Below are 27,634 nucleotides of genomic sequence, written 5' to 3'. Positions count from 1 at the left end.
TTTTTATATTATTAATTGGAAGTATCCTAATATAAGTGATATTTTTTCAAAACTAAGATCTGATATTATACCTAATATATTTATTCTCTAAATCATGTAAGCACAAGCTCTTCCTATATAAAATCTGAATGTCGTTTTATGTCTAATATCTCATTTTAAATCATTTAAATAAGGTAATATAATGAATAATAAATATATATTTAATTTAATTGACATGCAGTTACCCCAATTCTATTGTGACGTGTGTAGATTTACTGTGGGCCACAGTAAATGCACACTTTTTTGAACGGGGTGGGCCGGGTGACACCACCCGGTCGAACGTGCAAGTGCTCACCCAGCCCGCGTTCACATGAAATGCTTGGACCTAGGGTTTCGGTGTTTTCGCAGCACTTATACGAGATCACACATCTTTCGTCACAATTCCATTGATCTCTTGCTCTGCACCCTCGCTATTCATCGCTGGCACCGGATCAGTTGTAACGCGTCGAACACGCCGATGAGCAGCGAGTGTTTTTGTGCTCATTTATCAACGTTTCGTGACAATCAAGCTAGGGTTTAGGACTGGCTGAAACCATGCATGGCAGCACTGCCTCTTGTCACCGTAATTCAGGTATCACGAATGCTGCATCCTGATGTTCGTCATGTGTAGGATGTGACAGGGTTTATTGGACTGATTGGCTTGATTTCGACACTGGAGAAACTGAAGACGAAAGCTAGGTAGTGGGGTGGTTTCGTTTAATTTTACGTGAATTTGAATTTGCGCCTAGGGCTGGAATACGTCGACGAGGGGAGTGAATGTAGCTCGTGATGAAGTGACTACTGCTGCCGAATTGATTTCTTGCTGAGTATTGTACACGCTAAATTTAGTCCTTGTGTGTTTTGAAACTGCTTTTTGTGAATTTCTTGGGACCGTATATATTACTTGGTGTCTTTCTTTTGCAATGTGACAAGTAGATGTTTGAATCTCTCATGAGTTGAATTTTACTGCATTTTCCTGACGTTAGCGTCACGACGTTGATGGTGGTATCCAGAAAATGTGAACAAAGAGCAAATGTTACGAAGATAAGTACATGTTCTTACATCCCAGTAACTCAAATGTGAACGTGTTAACTTGAGTCGCTCAAGGGCTTGGTGTTTTGTTGTGAGAATCATGACTAAAACCCGATCAGTTCGCAATTAATCCAGTTTTTTTCGGTAAGACCTATTTATATTCGTGAAAAACCCGAATTCTCTTACGATAGTTGTTAGCAATTGACTGGAGTAATTATGCGAAGTGTCTCGTTAGATACGAAGAGCTTTCACTGGATGCTAGGGATCATGGCTTTCAAACACAGAAGTCCAGATTGAATGTAGTATTGGCATTCTGAAATTCTGCCGAAAAGTCTTTTTGCTTTTAGCTCTACAGGAGCTAGGACGAAACTCCTGAAGGCCGGAGTCCACTTGTGGTAAATAATTTGTTTGAACAAGAGGTTAGTACTGATGTGTCTCCGCGTAATATATCTTGAATACGTACCTTAAGCTGGACTTGTACCTTATTTGGTAAGTAGATGTCGTTATGTTTCAGCATTGTAATCGGGAGCAAGTCACTTGGATTGAGTTATTGGGTTTTATTTGTTTTGATTGCATGCCCTATGGTAATCTAAAGTTTAGTAGATCAACACTGAAGTTTTTTCATGACTTGTTCACGCTTTCTATGCAGTGTCTGTTGCACAGATATACATGGGTGAAAAGTACACTTCTAGCGAATCTTCAGGAGACGAGAAAGACGGCGCCAAAGCATTCAATTACAAATTGTATGGAGGGATCGATTATTGCTGCCAGAACACTCATTGATTTTACTTTATAACCAGTCTGCAGCTTTGAACCGCCTTAAAGCCTCTCTACTCCTCTTTGGTGTACATTGCATGTGAGGTCTCAGCAATACCTAGCACCGACGATAACGGAAAAGATAGCTACAGAACTTGTTACGATGTCAATTGGGGACGGGGACGGATTTAGAGATAGTGAAAGAGGCAGAGACAGAGATAGGAATGGATTTAGTCGAGGAACCGGTGATGAAGGAGAGGAGAAGGCGCGAGGCTTTTGGGACAGAGACAGGGGTATGGACAGAGATGGGGATAGTTACAGAGATAGAGGTAAAGAACGGGAGAATTCTAGAGATACTGATAGAGATCGGCGTGGAGGGAATCGAGCATTTGGTGGCGATAGAGAGCAGACGAGTGGATCCCCTGTAAATAGATTTCGTCGTAGCAATGACGACGAAGGAGATAATTTGAGGAGGAGAGACGTCCATGATATTGAGAGGATGCCAATTAGCCGGAGTAGGGGTCGAGAATACGACGACGATGTGAGAAGGCCCGTGAGCAGGGATAGAGGTCGAGAATACGATGATGATTCGAGAAGGCCCGTGAGGAGGGATAGAGGCCGAGAATACGATGATGATTCGAGAAGGCCGGTGAGCAGAGATAGAGGTCGAGAATACGATGATGATTCGAGAAGGCCTGTGAGCAGGGATAGAGGTCGAGAATACGATGACGATGCGAGAAGGCCCGTGGGCAGGGATAGAGGTCGACAATACGATGACGACGAACGGATGCCACTGGGCAGGGGCAGGGGCAGAGGACAAGGTTTGGGCGATGACGAGCAGAGATCGATGGGTAGGGATAATAGGGGCCGGGAATATTATGATGATGGTGAGAGGAGGCCAATGGGCAGTGATCGTGGTCGGGGTGGAAGGGGGCGGGGTGGAAGAGGTCGAGGGGATGACAGCGGCAAACCTGCAGCGCCACCTCTTTATAGCATTCACAGAGCGACAGTGCGTTCAGTTCGACCTTTTGGCATTTTTGTTCAAATGGAGGGGTACCGAAATGATGGACTCGTACATCTTTCTCAAGTCAGCGATCATGAGGTTCATATCCTGCCACTGTCTGCAAACTTGCGAAATGCATATTTTCTAATTCTTTTTAAATATCGTAGTGAACTTACAGCAGTACAGCTAGATGGCGCGGAGAATTGTTACTTCAACCCTGGATTGGATGTTAACCCGAATGCATGACCTAGGTTGGTTCATTTGTTTCCAGGTCACCAATAGGGACGATTCCGAGGAAGCGAAAGTGAAGGCTTTGTCTTCTGTAGCTGACGAAGGGGAGCAGGTGTGGGTAAAGGTTGTGTCTGTGCAGGTGGAAGAAGATGGGAAAACAAAAATAGGATGTTCAATGAAGTACGTAAATCAGGGTAACGGGGAAGATTTGGATCCGAATAATATTCAAGCCGAAAAGAACCAGGCACGACCCTCTTGGAAGGAGCCTCAAAAGGTTAGCGCTTTTCTGGCTTAACCAACAATATGTATCAGCAATTTATTACTTGTCAGCGGGCACGTGTGCTGGTCCCAAGTGTCAGCCGTGCAGTTAAATGTACAAATTCCCCACAAGAGATGAGTCTGCTGCCAGTGATAATGTTGGAGGTTGGTGACCTCTCAAACATATGCTTTTGAAGATTGACTGTATTGATTCTTTGTTTTGCCACCCAAGTTTCGCAGGGTTGCGACTTCTTGTGCGTTATATATCAAATTCTTGCTAGTTAAACCTTGACCCTCACATCTATTGCTGTTCTTGTTTCCAGTTCAAGCTGGAAGCTGTATATAATGTGCAGTGTGAACGTTGTGGAGGTCATGGCCACTTGAAGAAAGAGTGCTACTCTTCAGGCGAGAAGTCGTACAAGCTGTTGTCGGATGACGAAGATGCTAATTTGACATCTCAAAATGTCACAAAAGGTGACGATAGATTGCCCGCGATGAGCGCAAAACCTCCCAAACCGCCAAGCGGCATTTCCACCCATCTCCTGGCCACTGGATCTGTAGGTAGAGGTCGTTCAGTTGTGCAACCAGCCTGGATGAAGCATGGAGTTGGTGTTGGGGGGCATGCTCCTCCTCCAGTAGTTGAGACTGAGCATAAGAAAGATACAACTTTACCAGATGCACCGACTACCGTTGAGGAAGCATATGCTGTAATTGCTCGTCTCAAGGAAGAGAAGCAAAGGAGGAAAGAAAAGAGGGATAAACGACACAGTTCTAAAGACGACAAGAAAGACAAGCGCGAGAAAAAGGATAAGCATAGGAAACGGCATCGCGACTCGGAAGATCATAAAGAGCGCCATAAGAGCCGTAGGAAACGTCGTGATAAATACTCAGAGGCGGAAACTGACTCAGACGATTACAAAGAGCGGAAGAAACATCGTCACGAGGAAGATTACAAAAAGAGTAAGAAGCATCGTGATGACGAGGAATCTGATGAGGATGATCGCAAGGAGCGGAAAAAACATCGCGACGAAGATGACCACAAAGAGCGCAAGAAACACCATGATGAGGACGGCCACAAAAAGAGTGACAAACATCGTGATGAGAAATTCGATGAGGAGAATCACAGGGATCTTAGTAAACATCGTGATGAGAATTCTCAGGTGCACCACGGCACTCGCGATAAGCACCACGATATGGAATATTATGAAGTGCCCCGCTAGTCTCACGATACAGCCTGATTGAAATGTATTTGCTTTGCTGAACTGTATTGCCATTTAAAGAACTATATTCAACTGGATGTTCAATCTGTAACTTGCACTCTTGCAAATTGCAGTTCATATCATTGAGCTTAGGGATATCATTTTCAGCCGCTCATGTTGGTATCCTGACTGCTACATACATCGAGAGCTACCATATGTTCATTTTGAAGCGAGTACGACCCACAAGCTTTTGGTCTACGAATTGGTTATTCTGCGATATAGTAGTCAAAAAATTAAAACCAGTGAAAATTGATGTTTACAGATTGCGATGCACAAGTGTTTTTAGCCTTGTTTTTTTTGTCTTTTATATAATCATTCAATTTTTCTTTGCAAACCACAAAGATCTAACCAGCTAGGATCAACAGTGCGTCGAAAACCGGATTCTTATACTTCGCAGTGATAATTCATTCGACTTTAGAAAAGAGACGTAAGTACTGTACTAAATAAATGAGGATGAACTGGGGAGAACTATGATTGAGACGAGGAATTGCAGCCAAACTTTCCAATGGCTGGGAGTTTCCTTGTTATAAATAACTTCCAAAAATATAATGTACAACCATTTACAAATGAATCGGCATTTTACAACCCTCGGTAGTTTATCAAAAAGGGGCTACTGTCTGCCATCGAGTTCAACAATTCGTGATCTCCTTAATTTAGCAGACCAGTAGTGGTTGAACAAACTACCTGGACTACAGCCTGCAAATTGCTTCGGCAACTTTCCAGCCACTTTCGACCTTTCAGTGATTCGAAACTCCGTCAACCAAGACAGAGGCTTCACATCCTCTTTACAACTGGCTTCAACTGGCGAGTGCAATGGCTCCTCTGCCACAGGTGGAGGTGCATCATCATGAAAGGACTGGGCACCTCCAGAATTCTCTCGAACGGGGCTTGGAAGGAGAATAGGGTTGGGGGTATGTATCACCTCCTCAGCAGGATGTGAATGAGGTGGCGTTTTATGGAAGGCTAAATCCCTGCTTCGTGGGCTGTCGGAACCCTCAGGTATAACAGCTCCTTGGGCTGTTTCTGTTTCAGGTAATCTCATGGGCACATTTGGCAGATAATCCTGGCGCCTGTCAAAGCAACTACTTAATAAGTATTCGAGATTCTCGTGTAGAGAGAGATCATAGCAAGGATAGAGGGAAAGAAGCGTATGAAGCCAAGACATTCATCAGAAAAGAGGGAGCTAGCATTGAATGCATCGCTATCGATTTATTAAGCAAACTTCAAACCAGCTACAAATTTTTTCTTGTTAAGCTAATGGATTATTGAGAAAAAATGACTGGATAATTGAGCCATCTAGCTGACAGCTTACTTATACTTGGTGCACTTTTCTGCATCTGGTAGCTGCTGGATCAGTCTAGCAATAGTTGGATTTGCATATCCAAAATATTCTGGCCCTGAAAGACGATGAAGAGCAGATGAATTGTGATCGGTGAATATATCATAATAATCAACTATTACAGAGGTTTCTAAGCTACTGAAGGCGGATTATTGCCAAAAACACAGCACTGGAACAATAGGATGAAAAGAACGGGTGAAGGTCATGCCGCACCTGAAACATTCGCGAACGTCTTCTTCCCACCCTCCTCTATTCGAAGTGCTCCCACTCGTTTTACAACCACAGTCCAAACTGCTGTTGCAGATATACCCACCACTGGATTGTTCTGATCATCCTCTGCAGTTGATCGGCAATTATCACTTCAAAACGGATATCTACAAAGATTGACAAGCGTGCGCCGTCCTAGTTGCGACCCATTCACATGAACAGGCAACGGAAAAAGCGTGAAAAGGGTTTTTTTTAAATGGAATTCTAAAAGGACATGTTTGGTTGCAAGATACAGATTTGTGCTTCAAGTTAATTGCCAGTGAGGAATTGAAAAAGAATATAAGAAGGACTCGAGAATATACCAGGAGTTAATCGAAATTCGGGAGCTTGGCCATCATCGACAATTTCACACCTGAAATATTCCACCAGAATGCAACACATGAAGACGTGATAATTACTATTTCATTTTATTTTTTAAGTTGATATTTAAAAAGTAACCCAGAAAATGACACGCAATTAAAGGAAGCTGCGGTATCTCATTTGTTTCTCACCAATAGAAAATACGATTTTCAGAATTAAGCATGCTTGCGTAAGCTCTTCGGCTTTTATACCCTGCAGGCCTGCATCATCCTCACTCAATTACTTCATCAACCTGCCACACTTTCCAGACTAAAACTACCATAAGTGTGTTAAGCAAAAGTTAGCCTTCCTTTCCACTAGATGAATCATTCTAGGTGGCTGTGTACGTGAAATATTGCGATAGATGAAGAACAAGTTTGAAATTAACTAGAAAATTTTCAGGGTTTACAACGAAAAGTTCAATGAGACATGCTGTCTACAACTAAAGGTCTCGTTTAACATCCGGTACTTACCAGATATACTTTTCACTGTGGAAGTTGGGACGGTTCCAAACTATTTTTCCCAGGTCATACACTTGAAGACTTGGCCCTAGTTTGATTGGGAACACTGGACGTCCTAATGTGTCTCGAGGCACTTCTTCACAACGGCGGCGCTTATTCACAGGTGCGAACTCTGTTGGTTTCTCTGGAGGTACTGGATGTGTTGCGATCACAGGCGCTCCTGTATGTAAGATAAACCCCACATCCATACTGAATCTACACTCGTAAAACATCTCACAATAGGTCTTACAAATACAATCATATCTAATTCCCACGCCTCGGGTAAACGCTGCTGAGGTCGTAATTATGTTCATAACTCCACTGTGCTTTAGCACAAAAGCAGATTGAACCATAACAAAGTGAGAAGGAGGAGCAGGACTAAACATATTCAAGATTAGGTGGAAAGAGCTTACTCTCTTTAAATACACTCAAGTCAGCTGCAGCAATAGCAATCGCGTGTGCAAGTTCTTCCTGCCCACGAGTCTTATCAACTGCCTGCTTAACCATGCCATCAAGCTCACGCCAGACATTTGTATACAAATCTCTTCGTGCAGAAGGCCTGATTCATACACAACATTTGAGACTATTACGCAGACCTCAACAGTCAGATAACTAAGATCAAAAGTCAATGCACATCCCAACCTCAATCACTGAACATCTCTGCATGTACTACACGAATAAAATAAAATAAAATAAATGCAGAGATGTTATTTACGTGTCCACAGTTAAAGGAAACAATGAAATGTCATTGCTTTCCGTGTGCTCCAAAAGCTTTGCAATGCACTGTAAAACAGCCACCACATATTCACAAAACGCATGAGCAAACTTGTGAACAGAAAATTGACATTGCAGGTAGGACTCGAATAACAATAAAATGTAACATGAGTTGAGTACCATCAGTTTAAAGACAAACATCAGCACCCAGGATATTAAATAAAAGAGTAGGGTCTTAAGTTAGGAGGGGCGGATAGAAGCAACGGTTACAAGATACACTACTGCTTACATAGCAAAACCAACAGCAAAAATACTGCGACATGGACATCTTTGATTGTACACCAAAAGACACGCGTTTGGAAACAAGTCGAGAAGGAGACAACCAAACCTTAGAAGCATTGTTGATACATTCAACTGGTGGATCCTCTGTTACAAATGCAATCCTGCCATTAAATCACGATGTTAAAGAAGGAGCAAATACCCATACAGTTTTCGCCACTTGAAAAGCACTAAAATGACAAGCCAGCTAAAATTTGTTTCTAATTTGATTGCATTTCGCAATGCTCTGGTCCAGAATTAAAATTCCGTAGCACAATTCTACGCTATAGACCACAAACATCACTCGCTTTACAGTAAGTGTGATAAAGAACTCCAGATATTGCAGACGACCCCTATGCTATAAAATTTGCAACTGAGTGTTCTGAAGATTTAGACTTTTGCCCATCTATAAAAAAAACACATACATAACTAGCCTAGAAAATAAAAATATGATATGAAAATAAGCCTGACCTTATTGGAGAAATTAATAATGCCAATTGTAAAAAGTAGCGTTCTGCGCTACCAACTATCGAGTCTGCGGTTGGCCCTGGAAACCATCTCGATGGCCGCTCCATCTGCTTTGATGCATGCGGGGCACTTCGTTTGTGACGCCATGTGGCCTGGATAGGACTGTTTAAAGGGACACTATCATCTGCCTCCTCTAGATTTCGTTTCTTAATAGAATGGAAGGGTTTCTCCAGATGCCCTACTCTTCGTGGAGGTGTAGTCACCACAACCTCTGGAGTTGATTGGGGAATATTCTGTCGAAATTTTTAAAATCGCATTGAGTTCTACGTTAGCGCTAGCAAATTGCTATACCTAAGAACCCGATTCGAATGTACACAAAAACTCATTTAACGACTGTTAGCTTTAAACATAAAAACTACAGGTAGCTCGGAAAAGATACTAAAATCGTTCTCTATCAGCAATGCCCTACAATAATTTTGAACGGAACAATCTGGAACATGTGTAAAGGTATGGTTATTATACACCAAGTTCTCACCTTTTGTTGTGCACCGGCTTCCCTATCCCCAAGAATCTCATCCCTTCCTTTGTAATCTGCAACAATCGCTGAACCAGAAGTCTTTTGTTCCGACCTAGTGATGGTATGCAACCAAAACCTACCATCGCGCCATGTGAAAAAATGTGTGATATTTCCTTCATCTTCTTCAAGGGAGAGGGCTATGATGAATGAGTCATTGTCATGATGCTTTAAATTTTCCCAGAGCCGAGCAGCTGGTCCTCGTTGAAATACTTCTGGAAGTGTGGGGACAATAGAAGCACACGGTAGAGCTAAGAGATGGTTTGTTGACAGGGTCGTCTTCATACAATTCAGAGATATTGTCCTGGATTCTCTGAAAAACGGAGAACCTGGATAAACGGACACCTCGTTCAAGGCTGCACAGATACAACGAACAATACGACACAGTACATGAATAAGAAAGTAGCTAGACAATAGTTAATTAAGACTTAAGGAGGCACTTCTCGTGTCTCACAACCTCATCCAATTCAAAGCTCCCCCTTCTGTACAGCAGCCAACACTCTTATGCGGTGTGTCATAAGTTTGCTATCTTGTCATACGGTAACAGCTGAGAATTTGTTCTTGTTGTGTCACGACTCAATCTTCAACTTGATACACATGGAAGCAAGGGTCCCGGCAACTACGCAATTACCTTTTACCGGCGAAAAGTTGTTTTGGCAGATCACAAGACGAAATACTGTATCCTGAGCAGCAATATGCTCGTCTTCTATCTCTCGTTCCTTCAGGGCCAAATTCTCAGCATTTTCACCGCTCGTTTCTAGAAGATACGGAAGCATGCCCTTCACAGCTATTGCGGAAAGCTCAAGATGAAAATATGCAAGATCTATAAATAGATTTGATGCATGACTAGGCAGGAGCTTGTAGTGAATTGTCGAAAGACGAACAGGAACCTGGAAAGTCGGAAAATTATTTAGCATAATTAAGTACCACGGTTCAAACTGCAAAGCCCCCAAGACTAACTCGTACAAAAATGTCAAAGAATGGATGTCTCTATTAGACAAAATCTAATCATATACACAACTAATGAGTTTATGGAGTGTCGGAGTGTACGCTTGCAGCAGCAGTTGTCATAATCGGTTTGACAGCAGAATTTGACACAGAAATATCAAGAAAAGTTGTTTCGAACTCGATCTCGGCTAGACCCACACCTGCAAGAGCTTCCTCCATGTACTTGTGATATGTATGAATTCCACCACCTGCACTACTTTTCGAAGAAAAACAGGTCTACACATTTCATGCATCTTAATACGATCTGGCAAAAAAAAAAAAAAACAAAAACAAAAAACAAAAAAAAAAAAAAAAAAAAAAAAAAAAAAAAATCGAGCAACAAATCAAACAGCATGTAATACATTCCGCACCAGGACCCACTGGGTGTTTTGCCCTAGGCATTGTCTTCGACGTTTAATAAGCCACATTAGTGCTCAAGTAGATGTGAAAAACATTTGTTACCAGAAAACCTTTTTGTTGCACAGGATATTTGGGCTATCCAAGTAGTACAGACTATTGAATCAAACTTAGGACTAAATTCCTCTACTGCTGTACTTTTACATTCACCTTGTCAGCATGAACTTTGATAGGTTACTGTTATTAGAAATTATACTGAGTTGATTTGTTGTTGAATTATTGCTGGACATATGAGTTACCATAGGTGTGAAATAAGAAGACTAAGCAATCCGTCACTACTCTGACGAAGCTGAGCATCTCTAGGTTGATTTCCAAGATGACTATAATCTGTACCTCTAAAAGCTGTTGATAGTCAGGAATTTTGACCCGATTTGCGAACAGCTTTTGGAGATGGCTTTGCCTACTCACGTCAGGTAATTATGGACCACAAATATGAATCAGAAAACAATGCCACATCCGTAGAGCTGCCCAGACCAGTAGAGGAGCTGACGCACTTGAAGGACCCGGGTAAAGCAGAATTGGTAATCTGAAGTTCAATAATCTGGAAAAGAAGAGTTCAGTTGTCATAAAAACTCACTTCTATTCAAACATCACGTGATGTACTTAAAATGGTTCTTATTTTATCTCTGAAGGAAGACCCCAATAGAAGCAAAAAAAAAAAATCAACCCTAAGGGTCGCAATAGAGCTGTTGATGATATTCATTGTCTTAAAAATTCTGTGATGTAGACTCTCGACACTTGGGGAGTTGCACGGCGACTAGTTACGCTAAACTATGATATGTTCAACGCTTCCTTCGATGTGGAAATTAATAAAGAAGAAGCTTCACAAAACATACGGATAAGGCAGATTAAGTAATTAGAATAGCCTTACAACACTCTGCCTACAATTTTGCTTGCTCTTATGTCAGCATGTAATTGATAACAATGTCCAAAAAAATGAGGTTCTAAGACTCACGAATCTTGCGGCAGTATGACCAACAGCCTTGAGCGCAGCATGGCAGAAGCTTCCCAGCCATACATTGGGTTCGGTTTATTGGCTGAATTCATGTCTGCTACAGAGCTGCCGGTCGTTTTATAGAGAAACTGAGCAACTTCCATCAGTGTATGTTTAATGTTGAACCCAACATCTCCTTCAACGGCCTTCCAATCTGCAAGTCCTTGCACAATCTATACAAGAGAAACCAACGACACCTAATAAATTTAATTTGAAAATTAATACACAGAAAAGAAGCATAAACCTCACTCCTTAAACAGCATAAAAGTACAATCAAAGCGCTCACAAGACATTGAACGAGTATCAAACACAAAATGAACGGGCTTACAGCCAAGGAAGAAGATAAAAGGTAAAACTCCACCAACTGACAAGCAACTTTTAGATCCAAACGTCCATTGAATCCTTTCAACACTCTGCAAACCTTGTGAGGAACTGAAAAGATATTCTTTGAAGTAAACAGCTTACAGCTTCAACTGATTGTTGACCTGGATCCCAGCTTGTAACAGTATGAACTTTTCGTCCGGCAGCTGCAAGGGTAGATAACTGAGCACAATAACCAATTTCAATTCCATGTTAAGAGTGTGTTAAAGAGGCATCACCATTTCGTATAAAGCCCCCCCGCCCCCCAAATTTTGTATGCATGTATGTATATACATGTTCACACACACACAAATACGTTGACAAAATACTTGATTGATAAATGAGATTGCCAGAGCGTCTATTTTATCTGGTACCTTGCCCGAACGAGGTTGAGCAAAAAATAAGCGTACATAGGATAGCAATCCTTCAACACACTCGGGTTGCAAAGTGACGCCTCCAGCTGACCCTGCACGTTGAAATATTTCAATCAAATTAACATATCCTCAAACATGTGAGGCAAAGGCAGCCTAAACATCTGGCTGTTTGATACGACACCACGAACAACTTCGTAAGAGGCAAGGTGTGTCAATGAAATTTTTGACACGTACAAACACACACACACACACACACACACAATAAACAAACGAACAAAAAAAATCATCACAACTTTGTATCTGTAGAGAAACTGTGCATCAAACTTTACAAACCTATTAGTGCATGGGAAATATGTTTTTGAGAAATAGTACACAGGAACGTGCAAAAAAGTGAAGAGAAATTGCGACAAACATCGACGTGGAATTCAAGACGTGCAGAAAGTACCAGAATGTAACACAAGAAGCAATGTTCGTGCAACAGGTCCCTTCATTCCCGCTTTCTCTGCCATTTCCGCAACCCCATGCAACAAATTCTAATCCTGTTCCTCCAAAACAAAGGAAAAAAATTCAATTAAATAAAACACCACGATTCCAGACCTACATTATTATTCCACAACTGCCACACGAATTCACACCAGCTATCCCACCGTCCTCCCAGAATCGAAATCCAGATTTTACCATGCCTCGATTCCCATGCCCTGGCGACCTAATTCAAACACACTCACAGGAAGCCGCAATTCTTCTCGACAAACACACACCAAACCCCATCCGCCTCGAAACTTCCTTCTACACTCTAAAATTAAAAAAATATACATCCAATACTAAAATCGAACCAAATAACTTATTAAACAAACGTCGCCAATCGCACCTCCGGCAACCAACCGTTCGCTCCTCCAAACCCCGAAGATTCACGAACTAACTACAATCCCTTGATACTAACTCCCGCACCTGGAAAAAACCAAGAATAAGGGGAAAAAAAAAAAAAAAAAAAAAAAAAACGCAAGATGAGAACAAAATCTGACACAACCGAGGCGTGGCCTGTAGCTCACGAGTAGTGGCCGCGGCGTTTGGGGAATGACGACGTCGGAGGCGCGAGCATCCATGGCCATGGCCGCCATAGCCAGTGGAATAGAAGAGGAGGACGGGGGGGCTTTGCCTGCTCTCTGTGCCGTAGTAGTAGGTACACCACCTCAGCCTCCACTTACTACTTACTAATATCGGTTCTCTCGTAAGAGCATCTTACTACTCACTAATCCTCCTTTAATAATGTAACCCTCGATTTAGTATTACCGCCCGACTGTGCAATAATTCTGCTCTAGCATATATGAAAAGTTGTATGTGTTTGATTTTGCAAAAAGTATTCCACGCATTGCAGGTATGATAGACATACAAATGAATAAATCATAACATTATGGTACTATTATATAATATTAATAATAACATGTGGTTACTATTCAAGCGATTGAATTGGGGTTCACCAGGTTGGAAAAGAGGAAATCAAAATCTGCCCTTCTGAAGTATTGCATTTGTAAAAAATATATTTCTTAATTATTATTTGAACATTTTAAAAATAAATAAATAAATAAATAGCATGTAGGTCATGGATGAAAATATGATGTTGAGAAGCAATATTTTGAATCAACATGTGCTGTTAATTCTCATTCTTTTTAGTTGAAATGTGCTTAGTGTAGATGATTTATGTTTAAATTTTCTTGACAAAAATCTCATAAAATATAGATGTTTTCAAAACTATCACATAAACAATTGTTCTTGCAGTTTTGTCTATTGCAAAATAGGGAATGCATGCATGTCTACAAAATATTTGGTTTCTGTAGGTCAGTTGTTGTTGTTTTAAGGTTGTGAAGATAAAATTTGATTTATATAAAGGTTCAAGAAAGATTTATGGCTTTCAAAGGCAAAATCGGCATTGTGTAAACAGAACATGTGAACTACATATATATATATATATATATATATATATGAAATCTCAAGGTACAAAAAAGTAACAAATCAATTTTTTTCCAGGATTTATTCATTTTTAAGTAGCAAAGTGATTTAAACTATGATAAACCTTGACTTTTAAATTTCGATAAATAATATCAAAAAGATATTTTAAATTATACTTGGCTCAATAGAAATCTACTGCTCCAGCAGAACAATTACAAGGTTAATGTAATGTAATCTATATATGTTGATGCTAAAAAACAATAATCCATGAATTCCTTATTAGGACTCTATTGGTAAATACAACAACCTAACATCTAGCTTTTCAACAGCAAAGCGTGGATGTAACAATCTAGCTCTTGAGACTGACACGTTCCGGAAAGTCGACCTAAGACCGCGGAGTTCGTAGACGACTTAGACGACGACGACGTCAACGATATAACGGGCTCGTCTCGTGCTCGTCGCTCGCATCGCGGTACTTAAATCCCAAACCCTAATTCTGGAAAAAGACAAGCGCTGCTCACCTGGTGGAACTGTCGGTAGTGTTCCCCGAGGCCAGCCTGGATTCTCTGCTCCTGTTCGTATTCGGGCGGGAAAGGGCTGTTTGTACACCCCCTTGCAGCAATCCCGGTGGAGCCAATCGAGATTCGTGTCCCTTCGCGTTGGCTACCTCGGTCGATATTTCGAGGTCTTCATTGGTCAGTGGGGGGATCGGAGCTGCGGGTATATGTCAGGCTACACCGATTTTCGTATGGTACGGGGTTGGTACCGACAGACGACGATTTACTCGATCAACGTGTGGAATCCGCACTTTCCTGCAGCACTGCAGTTCGTCGAACTCGCTTCATTCATTCACTTCGGTAGCGTGCGTGCGTGTCTGATTTTAATACGAGGTATTAGGTAATGTAATTCGGGTTGTACTTTTATCGACTATATATTGTAGGAGAGTTATTAAATGTTTATTTTGCAGAAGGAACAGTATTTCACGAAATGCACACTGAAATATTGTTTGATCGTGTAAGTTTCTCTAAAACCACTGAGATCAATGTCATTAAATGATATTATTTTGGGCGCTACAGGGACTGTTTGATAGTCTACGAGCACGTGCAGCTTTTTCATAATTTCTGAGTTAAACCACATACTTGGAACCTTCAAATGAAAAGTTGTGATTCTTTCAATTGTTTTTATTTTATTTTTTATTTTAATGTGAGAATCAATTGATGGATGTTTCGATTACTTCCTTCATTATAATTTCCGTAAATAGACAACGGTCCTTGGAATGTACATCTCCACCGTGATCACCTTCCTTTCAGCAATTCGAAACAGAATTTGTGGCAAACAATGGCTAGAAACTGCCTCAGCTCCTTCGTTCTGGCTCGTTGGACTTGTGTGGTAAAGTCTGCGTCCCAGCTGATCGGCAGAAATTCGGCGCGCCAAACGCTTAATACAAACATAAATGAGCACCTTTAGGTGAACGCCGCCGAGGTCAACCTAAGCATGAACGCTCAGACTCTCAAGTGATCTCACACACAAACACACATACACCAATCCGTGGGTGTCGACGTGCAGGAAGTGGCGACGCGCTTCTTCCTACTCGGAGCAAAACAAACATCGTCCGCGAGTATCGCACAGAATAATGACATGAAGCATCGATCGCGAGTACTGCACACAAGACTCTTCGAATATGCACAAGAAGAGTTTCTGGACCGTGATTCAGACAGACCATACACAAGCGGGCCGAGAGATGCACACGAAATTCCACCACCAGGTTCATGGAACAACACCCAGCAATGCTGGTGTCGAAACAAGGTGTGTTCAGATCTCTGACTCACAACTCGGGGAGCCTTGATTGCGGTCGCGATTGCAGAAAAATCAGAGTGCGAGCTCGTGGCTTCAGCGCCGACAATCCCAGATTGCTCGTGACGTGGATCTGTGTCGCTGACCTTGCTGAAACTTGCGGCGCCGGGCTTGGCTTCGGATTCCGAACGATACTAGCCATTATGCGTATCAAATCTACGGTGAATTTGTATGTAGTAGAACGGATTCAGTCGGTGACTGATGCTTCCGACTTTCGCAAGCTTCGATCGTCGAGACTCGTTTTACGGCAGATCTGGTTTCTATTGACAGCCCTTCAGATGAAATCCTTTTCGGATGAAGTGTTTGTGGATGAACGGAAACGAGTCTTTTCTGAAAGCTTTTTTTTTGTTTTCCCATGTCTGTCTGTATAATCATAATTGTTGTTTATTTATTTTTCAAGTGAATTTATTATTTGGAATTTATTTTCATATGCGCTTTTAATCTTTAGTTTTTTAACTATTATTATTATTATTATTATTTAGCTTCTTTAAAGTTTGTGGCTTGTTACTGGTAGCAAAAATTGACATTAAACATTAAGCTAATATATTAAAATTGTAATAGTGATTTAAAAATAAAAATAAAAATACGGAAAATAATATTATGTAATTAAAATATTATTTCTACAATATATTTGATCAAATTATACTTTTCGAAATGTAATCTAAAAATTGATACTATTTATTCTAAATAATTATTTTTTACAAAACATATTACATTAAATTTATTTCAAAATAAAAATAAAAATAAACAGTTGTAGGATCATTATGATATTAATGATAGAATATGCCAGTAAATTTAATAAAATAATTAGGGAGCCACCCTACAATTATCACATCATTACAATATTTTTTCCAATAATTTTTGTTAAATGTATTTTTGTTAAAAAGATGAAAACCGATATTCAATTTAAACATAAAATGACGTTGCATAATTTCAAAACATGAAAAGTAACATATACAATATACTAATTAAATTTGAAAATTGTTGATTTTGAACGAATAAATTGAGTTTTCAATAAACTATGCAAATAATATATATTTTCATTTTAATTATAAGATTTGCCAATTAAATTTATTCATCGATTTCATTATATTGAAATTTATGCAAGGTCTTGTAAAAATATCACTTTCACAAGCTAATCATTTTCCTTTTGAAGTAACATTTATCAAGTGAGTGTAGGTTTATGAATGGTTTTGATTGTAAAAGATGCATGCTTTACGTTTGCAACTTTATTAATCGTATACTTTTCATTTTTCTCTATGACTACTATTAACATCAACTTATAAATGCAAATATGCAAGTACTATAAAATCTCTAAATGATTCATTTGAGCAATTCTTTTCAAATAAGGGTTGGTTGAATTAGAAACAAAAAAAATGTATGATTTTTTAATGGTTCCACTTTAAAATATTGAATTCAAACATCAATATAAGGAATGGAATATCCATCAAATTCAATTCAAAAGGAACAAAATGTCCAACTTCAGCAAGCAGAAATTCAAAAAAATCCCATGACAAATCTCGTTGAAGTGCCCCAAAACAATCAAAGTCCTCTATTACAAGAATTAATCTTGCAAGCAATTTCGAAAAATCATGCAGATATGTTCCAAAATCACCAAAAACAACAAGCAATTCAATTGCAACAACGGCAATTGCAAAATTTAATGTCAAAATCAATAGAAAGATGCAAAGATCGTCATAACTCCCAACATCAATTGGATTTATCAAGGAAAAATTCTCAAACAAATCCAATTAATATGAATGAAACTGACATTCAAAACATGTTTAATGTTCCACAAAACATACAGAATAGCAATGACACAATCCTTGAAATTACAGATTTTTCTATTGATAGAAATTATAGTGCAAACAATTCACAAGAAAATGAGAATTATGGTAAATCGAAATCATATCCAACAACTTCCTCACAAAATACCTCTGATAGGTTTTTTAAATCAAAAAGCGCAGTTGATAATAATAATAATAATAATAATAATCATAATGATGATATTTACAATATGAATGGATGTTTAAATTCTAAAAACAACAACAACAACTACAATTCTATGCCTCATGATCAAAATGTAGTTAGTGGCACAAATAATCCTCCTAATGTTTCATATCACCTTCAAAGACCATCTTTTCCAACAAATGATATGAATAATTTTAACGAATCCCTTGAAGTTTTTACACCAATTAACAATTCAAACTTTCATCAACAAAATATATTCATGCCTAATTTAAACACTAGTGATGTATCCAACACAATGTCAAATTTTCAAGATATTCCTCAACTAAAACAACAACTAAACTCTAATCATGGGTTCCATAACCATCAAATTCTTACGCATAACATGTATAATGTTACACAAGATCAAAGATTAGACCTTAATCAAAATCCTAATCATGGATTTTATAATCATCAAATCCTTACACATAACATGCAAAATGTTACACAAGAACAAAGATTAGACCTTCATCAAAATTTCAAAAGAAGTAACAATCCTACATCAAGTTGTCAAAGTGCTTCTCAAGAACAAGATATAGTAAGGAATCTAAGTCCCGAAAGAATTTGTAAATGTTCCTACATTCCTCAAGAAGGGATCCATGAACAAAGAAGTTTTTGTACAAGTGTTAGTCCCAACATGTCTAATTTACATGAAAACAATTCTCAAAGCTATTTTCAAGAAAACCCTTCTTTCAACTTAAAAAACTTGCAAAATATGACAATTGTTGAGTCTCCAAATAACCTTCAAGCAAATTCTCCTACACTCACAAATTCATTACAATGTACTTCAAATGAAATCCCAAATCCTATTGGAAAATGTTCTCAAGGTTTGTTACCTATAGTAAATATTAATTTTTCTCCTATTTTGTACAATTCACCTTCAATTTTGCCAACTACTCCAAATTGTGAAAGTGAAGCTTATGAATTGTGTACTCCAATGAATATATTAAATCCTAAGTCCTTTGAAAATATTGATTTTTCTAGTGTTGATAGTAAATATTCTAATTCGAATTTGGACCAAAATGATATTATGCAAAATTATAAAACTTGTGGAAGTCAAATTACATCAAGTCAACAACATGATAATTTGCAAATCTCAAATAATTCAATGCCTCAACCAAGTAACTATAAAAAAAATAATATGATAGTGCAAACCAAAATTTTAAAAGATCAAGGTTGTGATGTTCTTGAATATGATGTTCGAAATTCACTTACAAATATGCATGCAAAGATTCAAAACTTAGAGTTGAGCCAATCACAAACTTGTCAAAGTTGTTTTCAAAATGTACAAGTTCCTACAACAAATGGCCCCATATGGATACAAAATACAATTCTAATTCCATCGCAAAAGTTTGGTTGCCACAACATAACTTCTTTGGTATGTATTGTGTTTTCTTTTTAATCATGTTTTAGAAGTTTGAAAATGAATTGTCATCTTCATGTGATCCTAAATAATATGTAAACCAATACAATACATATTCAAAATTTAGTGATTTCCAAGAAATAATTAATTAATAGAAATTATAGTATGTGAATCTAATTTTATAACTTCAATTTTTTTTACTTATCATAATTATGTTACTAAATTACGTGTAATATTTTACAAAGTATTAAAAAAATAATAAAATAAAATACTATAAATATTTTATGTAACATTTTATATAAAAAATAAAATATATTACAACCTTTAATAGATGTAAGAAAAAAAAATTAAAAATTAAAAGTTAAAAAAGACTTAATAAATTAAATTACCTTCATGTATTTCATTTATTCTCACAACTTTTAATATTTCAAATTATTTTGTAATTTTTTATATTAAAACATATAAAAATTTAATAGATTATATAGTTTATTTTTATTTTTATTTTTGACACTGTAAATACTTACAAATACATAGTTACACAAATGCAGAAAAAAAAATTATTTATTTTTATGTCGTTACATATATATATATATATATATATTGAAATAACAGTAGATTTTTTTTCCTATTGACATTATTTTAATTTTAGTTTTGGTGCATCTTGCATTGATAGCTTTTGCAACATCTCAAAACGGACTTATCGACTTTCAAATGTGGTCTTGCACATATATATTGTAAGTAACTTGATGTTTATTTTAAATATACTATTCTGTAAATCAATACACGGTTTACTTGGGATATGAATGTTTCAAATAAGTTACAATAAGTATATTTTTATGAAAGTATATAATACTTATTGAACTTGTGTTTGATGACCAAAAAAAAAAAAAAATAAAACAGCTCAAAGTGCAAATGCATCATTGACCATTATTGAAGATTGTGATCCAAGAGCTTTTGAAGACTTTGAAATATATTTAGATATGTCTGCATCCATAGTAAGACAAAGCTCAGTACAATTAATTCTTTTTCTAGAATGTGGATATTAAATTACACTTTGAAATTATCAATGAAGAATAAATGTATAAGATCTTGCCTTCTTTTATATATATATATATATATATATACACACACACACACATTTTAATTACGTAATTTGTTCAATATGTTGTAAACTTTGATTTTGTGATAACAATCAAGCAATGAACCACATTTACATATAAATAAAAAGCAACGAAAATTATTCTAATGGTGATAAAATTATTCATGATGCTATTGTATTTCATAAACTTTTGAACATGTTTTTGGTGGTCATTTCAGAAAAGAACATCATCTTCAAGAAACAGAAGGGAAGGTTCTATATTTATCACCCATTTTGTGTATTATTTGGGCTTGTTTGGCCTACTTTTTGTTATTGTAAATTCTCCATTTATTTTGCATCAAAGATGAAGACAATAATTCTACAAATTCTACAAATCATTCTTCCGCGCAACAAAAGAACCCATAACTTGAAACTCAGCTCTTATTGAACCCTTTTATTTTTTCTTATTTTCAGATGAAATTTTGCCGCACATCAAAACAAAGCTTCTAGGATGTTCCCTTGTGTAGGTGCCTTAACAATACCTTTCAAAAATCATCATATTTCCTTATAAAACTTATTCACTTATTCAACCACATAATTTCTTATTTAACAATTCAAGTTTTGGAGTATAAATTCTTAAATAATTGGGGTCTCCAAAATTGACATTCATCTAATTCTAACTCGACAATGTGCAAGACAATAACATTTTAATTACTCTTTTCTCTATAACTAAATACTATATATATATATATATATATATATATATATACACTTAAACAATGACTAAAATAAAAATAAATAAACTAAACGTATGTTTTTTTGAGCCTTGGATGCAGAATCCCCATTACGGATGGATGTTTGAGTTTAGGAAAATGGCAAGTAAGAATTGTACACAATGGTATGCAATTGTTTAAGTTCCCATTGTGTTCCCATTCAATCCACCTCCCATTAGTTTGATTCTTTTCTATGTTCTCCATTTCGTTCCCTAAGTTGTTTTTCAACTTAAAGCCTTGTTGTGTCACTCACAAAATAATATGTTTGTTATTTATTTATTTATTTATTTTTTCTTCATTTGCAGGCCATTTGCTTGTGTGAGCATCAATATCATGAAGATGGCCACCAAATTGTTGTCACTTTGAATGGAATTTAAAATTAAATAAAATTAAATAAAAAAATAAAACACACATGTAAATTGTTCTCCTTTAAAGGTTTAGAGGCAACCATAAAGTGTGTTAAATTTTGTTTTTGTTTTTTCTTTTCTATGTTGTATACAATAGAACGCTTTTTCTCACACATATATCAAGCTCATGGAATTCACAATAGTTTTAAAGTTAAAAGTGGATGAAGAGAACACTTTAAAGTTTTGTTGGAGACTTTTAGGTGGAGCAAGAGAAAGGCTTTGCTCATATGAAGCCCATTTTGGTGGTGGATGAGGGTAGACATATTGGATGAAAAATCAACCAATGGATGAGAATTGGTGCAGATGACCATGGTCCTTGGAAGGGGGGTTTTATTTTATTTTATTAATTTATTTTGCATTGTAACCTACTACACTTACTGATAATAAATTCATCTTATCCTTTATTTTATTATTTTATTATTTTTTTCATGTAAAACACATGGAGTGAAAATATTCAAAGACTTAAAGTGATTAAACAAAGTTAAAAAGAAGAAGCTTCTAAAGCAATAGATGTTTGAACTTTGATTAGAACCTTTGTATTATTTTATTGAAACTACATTAAGAATAATCACAAGACACTTCTAAAATGCGACATTCACTTCACAACTCAAGCAAATTTACCAAAATTCTCCACGTCACACTTCTTCATCCATATAATTCATCCATACATGGATGAGACCCATGGAGAAGGTAGTATATTGTATCCATTCCACAACAAAAAAAAAAAAAAACACATTTTATATGTGCAGAATCCATACTTTAAGCTCAATTTTGTGAGGCTTCGCTACAAAAAGAAAATAAATTGAAGAAAGAAAAAAGAAAGTAAAAAAGGAAGAAAAAAACTAGAGTCCACGTGAAATATGTTTCATGATTTGGCACAAACTAGTTTGAAGCAAAATCGATGTCGGAGGATACCCATCAGCTGCGCCCAAGCTCAAACAATGGAATCTTCGTTTTAATTGCGAAAAAATTCCAAATGACTTACGGCGACGGCGCCATTTTCTGATGCGCCGAAGCCTACAAATTGCCCACAATCCACATTAGAACGGGCAGTTTTTTTTTTTTTTTTTTTTTTTTTTTTTTTTTGTTTCGGCGGATTTGCACCTAGCTAGGATTCGTGGTGCATATTTGCATATGTATAGCACATTATTTGACGGAGGAGGAGCTTCTTATGAGGCACTGATGCGCATTGGTGCTGATACGCATCGTCGGAAGTCTGTTTTTGACGTGATCTTGATGCGTGTTGGGTTGTTGTATATATACATGTACATAAAAGTATATTTTTCCTTGATTGAGCGTTTGTAGTATGGGAGATTGCGACGTCGGCTAGTTTGTGGGTTTTGCTTGGATTAGCTGTATTGGGTTGGAAGAGCATCTGTCCGTGGCGGAGCATCGTTGGTAGGAGATTGGCAGCTCGGGCTTCTGGATAGGTACGAGATGGGCTGCCAATGGAAGCTCGAAGTTGGGTTTGTTGAGTTGATTTCGGCGGGTTATGAGAGAGCGTTATGAAGTGATGAGTTTTTGGGTCGTAGATCCTGGACATTGAAACGTTTGAGAATTTGTATTTTGTTTGTTGCCGGTGCATTGCTCACGTGCATCATTCACACAACATCGAACTGATGATGCGTAAGGATTTTTTATTTTTATTTTTACTATTTTTTTTGTCTTTGTTTTTTCAGCTTACAACATGTCCGTCACCGCTTTCTTCGACCGTGTTTTTCATGATGCATAGAGCGTGCGTTGTGGGTGTAATACAGCTGCCTGTTGCGTCTCAAGCAGGGAAGGCTCGCGAGTGTGATCAACATGAAGAGATTAATGGGGATTCTCCTTCATATGAAAACCTTGATGCCAGGACGACGACGTGAGCCTTTGCTGCTGCACAGGCAATTTGGTCGGGGTTGCTGCTCTTCAGATCGTTGGAGCGTGAGTTACTTGTAAGTTGGAACTGTCTATCATATCCTGCCTTTGCCGGTTGAAATCCATACACTTGAATCCCTTTTCAAAAAAAAACGTTATAATGAAGCTTAATTTTTTCAATTCTAGAGAGAATTTTAGACGGAGCATTGTAAACAGGAATCTGGTGAATAATGAGGATGCAATTTGGAAGAATTTCTGGGGTGGATGATTAAAGGGCTCATTTGACCGTCTATCTTTACAGACGAGATTTCAATGTGGCTCCTTGGCTGTAACAAATCTAAGCATCATTTACAATGTCATGGACAGATGACCTTTAAGATTCATTCGAAGCACTTGTGAGTTTGTTCTTACATGGAGCGTTTTTAGGTCATGAGTGCTGCTCAATGTGGTCTGGATGGATTCTTTCCTACATTTCACGCTCTTCACAGCTCATGTGTTGTTTGGATCACTTGTCGATTGCAGATGGAATTCATTCGTTATGAAATTCCAAGCGCGATTAGATTACTCGGTCCAAGTGGCTGGACCACTGTACATTTTGCTTGCCTTTTCTCTCATCAGGTAACTTGGTCTAGTTCCAGTTTGATCGTAATCCTGTATTTCATTTGTGAAGAAATTAATGTATAAATGGTTGACGCCTGTTGTAGCTCATAGTCCTTATGGAGTCTTTGACGGAGACAGAAGCGGTTGAAGTGGGTTCAGAAGAGGTTACGTATACCAATTTATAAAAATATCATTTGTATCAATTTATTGTATGGCACAGCTCCAGGGCCATATCGATGCTAATTACCATCTTAATTTTTTTTGCAGTTCTGTCATCTATCTGTTCTTGGTATCTATTCTTCCAGCTGTTTATCCTCTCTCTTCTTGGCAAGGAATTGCCCACCTCTTGGTAGCAGGATGGCTAGCGTTTAATGTCTTCTTTAACTACTTTTGTTGCATTTGCACCGACCCTGGCAGTTCTCCAATTATTTCTGTGCGTCCTCAACTCCTCTCCACATTTTTAGGATATTACACTCTCTTTATTCAGTTCTTAGCATTGGAATTGTGAATGGGAGGGACTGATATCTAAGACTGTGATTTTCTTAGGATACAGTGATGCCCTTGGCCAGGTACGAGATGGACTTGGAAGGTGCAGATTATGCTCCTTCCAGATGGTGCAAACGTTGTGAGCATTCCAAACCACGGCTCCCTTAGTAAAGTTGGCTTTTAGGTCCAGAGGATCTGGCTTTTTCTGTGTTAGTTAAGCGGAATGATTTGAACTGTGATCCCAAGGCCAAATCATCCCCACATGTATTGGACAGTAAAAACTAGATGTTGAACCAAGTTGTGTCAGTGTATCTGTTCTTGCAGTTTCTTGAATAGTTTGGTGTGAGCTACTTAGATTGTCTGAGTCACAACCCTATATCCTTCTTACAGTCGCACAACATGCTTTGTTTTGTTCGAAGATGCGCTGATGGTTTTGTATTTATGCCATGCAACAGGTCGTAAGCCAAAGCCTCCAATGACTCACCACTGCCATATTTGTAAAAGGTCAAGCACTTGATTACTTCTTACCTTTTGTCCTGCCTTTGGTTTGTTTGCACAATAGGAGATGTTTCAGAAGTCCCAGTTGCCCGTCTTGCAATCATTTCTTCGAAGTTATATGTAATATTTGTGCTCCTTGATTATTTGTAAGTACAAAATGACTTCAACAGAATTGGTGAGTGCAATAACTTGTGTGTGATACGCAAATGCTGATGTTTGTATGTTTAGCAGATGCATTCTCAAGATGGACCATCATTGCCGTATCCTTGCTGCAAGTCACTCCTTTTCGTGAGATTCTGTAGTTATGTTGCACATTAAGAAAGTAAAAGAAGCTTTATAGTGTGTATCAATTCGTAGTGCTCACTTTGTCAACGAATTTGCTGCTTTGGATAGAGAAATGTCCACTTGTGCATTATCTTGGATATATCCTTGTGCAATACCTTGACAAATGTGACTAGCATGGATGCACAACTGCATTGGATATTATAATTATCGGTTCTTCTTTGTATTTTGTGAGCACTCTTCACCTAAACTTTCTCCAGTAGCGCTGATCAACGCACATACCGGATGACAAACGATTATAGAAGTTTGTGCATTCAAGCAATCTTGTCTTTAGCTCAACTTTACAGATTGTAATTAGATGATGTTGATGTTGGTCAATGGATGTAATGTTTGTGTTTAATCAGTTCTCGGGTTTGTGATTGCTTTCAAATTGACTTGGGCGACATTTTAGTGCAAGACGATATACTTATTCAATGAATTTTTGTCTGTATTAGTACTGTATATGTGGGCAGGTTGCCTTTACGCAGCAGTGATGTCTTCCCTGCCCATGTTTGGCCCCGAAGACGAAGTACGTAACTATCAACTTCTGTTTATTTTCAACCCCGCGAAATGATGCATTGTGATTTCTAATTGCATTAACAGGGCAAAAATACATGGTTGAAATTGAGATACTGAATTGTCAACCTTCATTAGAAGACATTGTGCTCAAGTATAAGGCACGTAGTCGGTACAAAAGCACTTCAACCTATTGAATGAATGCTGTCTTGATTTTGTTCCCTAACACTGCTGAACGTTTTCAAAATTCAGGACGATGGTGAGGAAAATGGCGTGGGCATACTATTCACATTCATACTTTCTGTGGCAGTCTTAATTTCACTTACTTTCCTTCTAGGTTGGCATATTTATCTTGTCCTTACTGCTCAGGTATGCTACTGAGACTCTTTTTCTTCAGAGCTTTTCTAGATTTGTCAGTGCGTTTCAATCGCCTGCATCCCACCTCGATCGACAGGTGCTGTCTTTCTTACTGGGCTTCTAGTATGTTTCCATTTATGTTTCCATTTGTGAACAGACGACCATAGACTTTTATGGGAATCGGCAGCGACGGAAGGAGGCACGTGCCAATGGAGAGGTACGATAGAATATGTTGATAGCATAAATCAGGGCGACAGAAAATGGCCTGAATTGATAACAGTTATAACTAATGCTATACATTCCAGATGCATTAGGTCAAGTTAAATCTTTCTTGAAATTTCAGTTTCAGTTTCAGTTTCAGTTTTTTTTTTTGAATTTTGAATTTTGAATTTTGTATTCAGCATACTGATTCATGTGTCCTTTCATTGCTTTTAGTCTTGGACCAATGTATACGACCTCGGAAAGCTTCAAAACCTGCGCCAAGTTACGGACGTTGGAGGTAGTTACTGGTGGCTATGGCTGTTACTCCCAACTCGAGCCCTACCAAAAGGAGATGGTGTGCATTTCCCATTGAAGGAAAACCCCTTCCAGCCCATGCATTCTACTCAGCTGGGGCTACCATTGTGTGAAAATTTGAGTCCCTCTGCTGATGCTGGTAGTTTAAGGAGCCATCTTGTCTCTGATAGTAGTAGTAGTTTGAGAGAGATGACATCAAATGACTGGAATGCAACTGACAGGTTGTAATCGTTGTGTTTTGCTGAAGGTTGTAACTGCCACTTCCATAAAAAGCTATTACCAATTCGATACAACGCACTGGCAGTGGCGCAGGGTCTGAGATTTCTACGTTATTTTTGTTCTTATACTTTATTGAACTCTAATTCACTAAAACAATTTCTAAATAGATATTATCCTTGTTTGACCGATTACGGGACTATTTTAGAATGATTGCTTCTTATGAAGATACATTCTATACAGAAAAGTCGTTATATACAAACCATGATTTATACCCAATTGCTTGAGCATGAAGAATGTCTTGGGCTCTATCAATCCTTCACTTCTCACAACAGCTTGTCCTATGATCCTGTTCATACCATCATTTATACAACAATTTGTTGTAAAACATAAGAATTGGAGTTTTTAAATGAAAGTATAACTGAAGCACTCGTTCTATTGTGAAGAGAACTTTTTATTTAGGCAAAGAGGATGAAGACTGGGTCCTTTAGTAGATCATTCTGGCCAAAGCTGTCAAGTTTAGGTGGTCTTAAAATATCCTAGTTCTTGCTTTTACTAATACTTTGTTGCAAATGACTTTCTTTTATAAAATGTAAGAGAATCTTGTGTTAAGTTGATAAAAAGATGGTG

At 37.9% G+C, this 27,634-nt stretch overlaps 4 protein-coding genes across 26 annotated transcripts; 3 read left to right on the top strand and 1 right to left on the bottom strand.

Annotated features, from left to right (window-relative positions):
* Positions 1–427: 427 nt before the first annotated feature.
* Positions 428–4,595, top strand: LOC112279347 (uncharacterized). The gene is made up of 5 exons (XM_024513715.3): positions 428–610; positions 1,032–1,194; positions 1,700–2,908; positions 3,081–3,314; positions 3,622–4,595. The coding sequence occupies exons 3-5, from the start codon at positions 1,970–1,972 to the stop codon at positions 4,516–4,518; spliced, it is 2,070 nt and encodes a 689-aa protein (XP_024369483.1). The 5' UTR covers positions 428–610; positions 1,032–1,194; positions 1,700–1,969; the 3' UTR covers positions 4,519–4,595.
* A 436-nt stretch (positions 4,596–5,031) lies between these two features.
* LOC112279346 (uncharacterized) lies at positions 5,032–13,382 on the bottom strand. 8 transcript variants are annotated; one of them, XM_073532590.2, is made up of 19 exons: positions 13,258–13,366; positions 13,077–13,156; positions 12,654–12,747; positions 12,209–12,300; positions 11,940–12,017; positions 11,436–11,647; positions 10,127–10,300; positions 9,708–9,966; positions 9,038–9,432; positions 8,506–8,795; positions 8,105–8,159; positions 7,718–7,785; positions 7,416–7,561; positions 6,976–7,183; positions 6,655–6,723; positions 6,466–6,515; positions 6,110–6,232; positions 5,870–5,954; positions 5,032–5,627 (listed from the first exon to the last, which is right to left on the bottom strand). In XM_073532590.2, the coding sequence occupies exons 7-19, from the start codon at positions 10,241–10,243 to the stop codon at positions 5,168–5,170; spliced, it is 2,325 nt and encodes a 774-aa protein (XP_073388691.1). In that variant the 5' UTR covers positions 10,244–10,300; positions 11,436–11,647; positions 11,940–12,017; positions 12,209–12,300; positions 12,654–12,747; positions 13,077–13,156; positions 13,258–13,366; the 3' UTR covers positions 5,032–5,167. The 8 variants fall into 8 exon arrangements, with proteins under 8 accessions (XP_073388691.1, XP_024369472.1, XP_024369475.1 ...); XM_024513704.3 differs by having other exon boundaries at positions 10,127–10,280; XM_024513707.3 differs by having other exon boundaries at positions 10,127–10,277.
* A 2,980-nt stretch (positions 13,383–16,362) lies between these two features.
* Positions 16,363–22,253, top strand: LOC149989465 (uncharacterized). 3 transcript variants are annotated; one of them, XM_090248514.1, is made up of 7 exons: positions 16,363–19,394; positions 20,053–20,113; positions 20,280–20,374; positions 20,697–20,730; positions 20,932–20,980; positions 21,294–21,355; positions 21,735–22,253. In XM_090248514.1, exons 1-7 carry the CDS (start codon positions 17,445–17,447, stop codon positions 21,800–21,802), a joined length of 2,319 nt encoding a protein of 772 aa, XP_090104640.1. In that variant the 5' UTR covers positions 16,363–17,444; the 3' UTR covers positions 21,803–22,253. The 3 variants fall into 3 exon arrangements, with proteins under 3 accessions (XP_090104640.1, XP_073388829.1, XP_024370189.1); XM_073532728.2 differs by lacking the exon at positions 21,735–22,253 and adding an exon at positions 21,536–21,696 and having other exon boundaries at positions 21,294–21,336; XM_024514421.3 differs by lacking the exon at positions 21,735–22,253 and adding an exon at positions 21,536–21,696 and having other exon boundaries at positions 16,364–19,394.
* A 528-nt stretch (positions 22,254–22,781) lies between these two features.
* Positions 22,782–27,283, top strand: LOC112279786 (putative protein S-acyltransferase 16). Of its 14 annotated transcripts, XM_073532730.2 has the most exons (13): positions 22,787–23,067; positions 23,317–23,571; positions 24,017–24,112; positions 24,362–24,527; positions 24,641–24,719; positions 25,036–25,084; positions 25,310–25,338; positions 25,537–25,590; positions 25,855–25,928; positions 26,168–26,284; positions 26,430–26,489; positions 26,708–26,828; positions 27,036–27,283. In XM_073532730.2, the coding sequence occupies exons 2-13, from the start codon at positions 23,441–23,443 to the stop codon at positions 27,215–27,217; spliced, it is 1,158 nt and encodes a 385-aa protein (XP_073388831.1). In that variant the 5' UTR covers positions 22,787–23,067; positions 23,317–23,440; the 3' UTR covers positions 27,218–27,283. The 14 variants fall into 14 exon arrangements, with proteins under 14 accessions (XP_090104647.1, XP_073388831.1, XP_024370237.1 ...); XM_090248521.1 differs by lacking the exon at positions 24,362–24,527 and having other exon boundaries at positions 22,782–23,067; XM_024514463.3 differs by having other exon boundaries at positions 22,790–23,067; positions 23,417–23,571; positions 26,708–27,196.
* The last annotated feature ends 351 nt before the right edge of the window (positions 27,284–27,634 follow it).

This window comes from Physcomitrium patens, chromosome 3, assembly GCF_059467195.1.
Source record: "Physcomitrium patens ecotype Gransden chromosome 3, ASM5946719v1, whole genome shotgun sequence".
NCBI classification, from domain to species: Eukaryota; Viridiplantae; Streptophyta; class Bryopsida; order Funariales; family Funariaceae; genus Physcomitrium; species Physcomitrium patens.
The sequence above is the reverse complement of the archived record's forward strand: the minus strand, read 5'-3'. Positions and strand labels throughout refer to the sequence as shown.

Bases quoted from the DNA above. Each gene is read 5' to 3' on its own strand.
- LOC112279347 (XM_024513715.3), top strand. From the start codon at position 1,970: ATGTCAATTGGGGACGGGGACGGATTTAGAGATAGTGAAAGAGGCAGA. The intron at 2,909-3,080 runs GTTCATATCCTG...ATTTGTTTCCAG, and splicing joins CTCAAGTCAGCGATCATGAG to GTCACCAATAGGGACGATTC. The intron at 3,315-3,621 runs GTTAGCGCTTTT...TCTTGTTTCCAG, and splicing joins CTTGGAAGGAGCCTCAAAAG to TTCAAGCTGGAAGCTGTATA.
- LOC112279346 (XM_024513705.3), bottom strand. From the start codon at position 12,717: ATGGCAGAGAAAGCGGGAATGAAGGGACCTGTTGCACGAACATTGCTT. The intron at 12,301-12,653 runs GTACTTTCTGCA...TTCAACGTGCAG, and splicing joins GCTTCTTGTGTTACATTCTG to GGTCAGCTGGAGGCGTCACT. The intron at 5,955-6,109 runs GTGCGGCATGAC...ATCGTCTTTCAG, and splicing joins GACGTTCGCGAATGTTTCAG to GGCCAGAATATTTTGGATAT.
- LOC149989465 (XM_090248514.1), top strand. From the start codon at position 17,445: ATGGAATATCCATCAAATTCAATTCAAAAGGAACAAAATGTCCAACTT. The intron at 19,395-20,052 runs GTATGTATTGTG...TTGCATTGATAG, and splicing joins GCCACAACATAACTTCTTTG to CTTTTGCAACATCTCAAAAC. The intron at 20,375-20,696 runs GTAAGACAAAGC...TGGTCATTTCAG, and splicing joins TAGATATGTCTGCATCCATA to AAAAGAACATCATCTTCAAG.
- LOC112279786 (XM_024514463.3), top strand. From the start codon at position 23,441: ATGAAGAGATTAATGGGGATTCTCCTTCATATGAAAACCTTGATGCCA. The intron at 23,572-24,016 runs GTAAGTTGGAAC...TGTCGATTGCAG, and splicing joins CGTTGGAGCGTGAGTTACTT to ATGGAATTCATTCGTTATGA. The intron at 24,113-24,361 runs GTAACTTGGTCT...TTTTTTTTGCAG, and splicing joins CTTGCCTTTTCTCTCATCAG to TTCTGTCATCTATCTGTTCT.